Source organism: Babylonia areolata, chromosome 35 (genome assembly GCF_041734735.1).
Source record: "Babylonia areolata isolate BAREFJ2019XMU chromosome 35, ASM4173473v1, whole genome shotgun sequence".
Taxonomy (NCBI): Eukaryota; Metazoa; Mollusca; class Gastropoda; order Neogastropoda; family Buccinidae; genus Babylonia; species Babylonia areolata.
This window is the reverse complement of record NC_134910.1, coordinates 22,493,554-22,496,053: the sequence shown is the minus strand read 5'-3', so window position 1 is coordinate 22,496,053 and position 2,500 is coordinate 22,493,554. Positions and strand designations below refer to the sequence as shown.

Here is a 2,500-nt window from a genome sequence, read left to right as displayed (position 1 = left end):
GATGCTGGCTGTTTCAGGTGAGTGCTTTTGTATGTTACATATAATAAAAACAAGAGAGGCAAGGCCTTCAAGACTCACTTGTCATAAATTACGTCCCCTAGCATTAATTACAGAGTAATTTCCCTTTTTTTTTTTTACTATCTGCACCAAAACGTTTGCAAAATAAATAAAAATTCCATGCTTTGCAAAAGAAGTTCCCGTTTGAACAAAAAATGATAATAATGACTGCTCTTGTTGTTGTGTCAGAATATCAGATCAAAGTGCCAAGTTTAGAGAATGCAAAAAAATATAAATATAACAGTAAATGCAGTTTGCATATAATTAGGCTTCTTTTTTAAAAAAAAAATTTGTGCCCATCCCGGAGCTGCAATATTGTTTTAAACAAGATGACTGGAAAGAACTGAATTTTTCCTATTTTTATGCCTAATCTGGTGTCAACTGACAAAGTATTTGCAGAGAAAATGTCAATGTAAAGTTTACCACGGACACACAGACACACACACACACGGACACACACACACACACACACACACATACACACAGACAACCGAACACCGGGTTAAAACATAGACTCACTTTGTTTACACAAGTGAGTCAAAAATTATTTTTTTTAAAAGAAAAGAAAAAAAAGAAAAACAAACAGTTGTTTGATTGTGCCTGTTTGTCTGTCTGTCTGTCTGTTTCTTTATGCATTCGTCTGTCGGTCTGTCTGTCTCTTATCTCTTTCTCTGTTCCTGTCTAAAGTTCCCCCCCCACCACCACCACCACGCCCAGCCCCCCGCCCCCGCCCCCCCCTCCCCGACCCCCTTCATAAGCAAGTCTTGTGTTTTGTGAATGATACATGTTTACACCCGTCTCTGTTTCTGTATAATTAACTGTCTTTTTTTCTCTCTCTCTCTTTCTCTTCACATTTTAGCTTTGTCTCTCTCTCATTCTCCACTCTCTCTCTCCTCTCTCTCTCTCTCTCTCTCTCTCTCTCTCTCTCTCTCTGTCATACGCCATGACTAAGCACGTCACTCCTCTTTTGCAACATCTCCACTGGCTCCCTGTCTCACACAGAATAAAGTACAAGATCAGCACTCTTATGTTATAAATGTATTCACAAAATCTGCCCCTTTCTATCTCTGTGGCTGCCTTCACCTCTACACTCCTCTACGATCGGCTTCGGATCCACTCTAATCATTTCCTTATATTTTTTTTTCCCCTATCGTCTGGCGCAGCAATTTTCTCCTAGTGTGTGTTTTTAGGCGTGCGTTTTGAATTTAAGTGTATTCTCGATTGACAGTATACATTTGCAGTATGTATGTGTTTATTCTATATATATATATATATATATATATATATATATATATATATATATATATATATATATATTAGGTTCTAGTGTCTCTGCTGTATGCATTCTAAACAAGCAAAGCGCAAATGATTACATCTGTCTGAGAGACTTTTATAGGTGCTTGAATTCAAGTCTAAAACCTCGTCAGTTGACTCTCTCAGACTTTGGTCCGATTCGCAGACCAGTTCTGAGTTGAGCTCTCAGACTATTATCAAATTCATTACGGACCAAGTATTGTTCTAATGTCAAGTGCATATGCTTTAGTACACGAAAGTGTGTCTTGACAAGTGACTAAGAACGTTGATGTTTTTTGACTTTTTTGCATTCATTATCAGTTGTTTCGCTTGTCAGTTTAACGACTTCTCTTTTACGAAGTCCTTTAAGTAATTTCCTGTAATTGTATTTAGATTTTTGTTTCTTTTTTTTCAAATTTCATCCTCATTTCACCCTCATATGCCCAGTTTCCCCCAACCCTCCATTCATTCACATCTCCCACCCCTTCTAACCGGTAATACCCAAATGTATTCATAAATACTTTAACAAAATGTCTTCAGTCACTGATATGTGTGACGGGACATTAAACAAAGTTCCTCCACATCTGCCTGGGTTTATCTTTGCTCTAGTGTGAGTTGTTGTTGCTCTAGTGTGAGTTGTGTTTGATAGTTTAGCCTTTCTGAGAAAGAGAGAGAGAGAGAGAATTTGAGGGATACGGATAATTTATTCATGTATAGGCCATTGCCCCTCATGAAGGGGGTACATACACATGATCATGTAAGAAAAGCAACAACAACAACAAAAAAAAGCAACAAGAAATGAGCAGTCATATCATCAAGAACAAACTTCAATATTCTAAGACATCAGAGTTGATCGCAGTCTAAATGCTTTAAACAAATGAACTGACAAATTGCGAATGGTCTCTTCATGCTGAAAAGCCATGAGTAATGCTAATCTATGCTGAATGGGAAATTTACAGAATTTGGATGATATATATACCTTGTTCTTAAGTCATGCAGGACAGGACAAGTTAGGACGAAATGTACCGACGAATTACCCGAAAAAACCCGAATTTGAGGGAGAGAGGGAGAGAGAGAGAGAGAGAGAGAGAGGGACGGACGACTGAAAGATTTGTTTCACTTAATCGAATGCTAACACGTGAGTTCCGAT

The 2,500-nt window shown here is 37.9% G+C and overlaps 1 protein-coding gene across 1 annotated transcript in view; it reads left to right on the top strand.

The window, feature by feature from the left end:
• The window catches only part of LOC143277826 (uncharacterized), a 132,108-nt gene that overhangs the window by 134 nt on the left and 129,474 nt on the right, over nt 1-2,500 (top strand). Inside the window, exon 1 of the mRNA XM_076582734.1 lies at nt 1-17. This exon is cut by the window's left edge and continues 134 nt beyond it. Within this exon, the coding sequence (XP_076438849.1) occupies nt 1-17 (17 nt within the window). The remainder of the gene's footprint in view (nt 18-2,500) is intronic.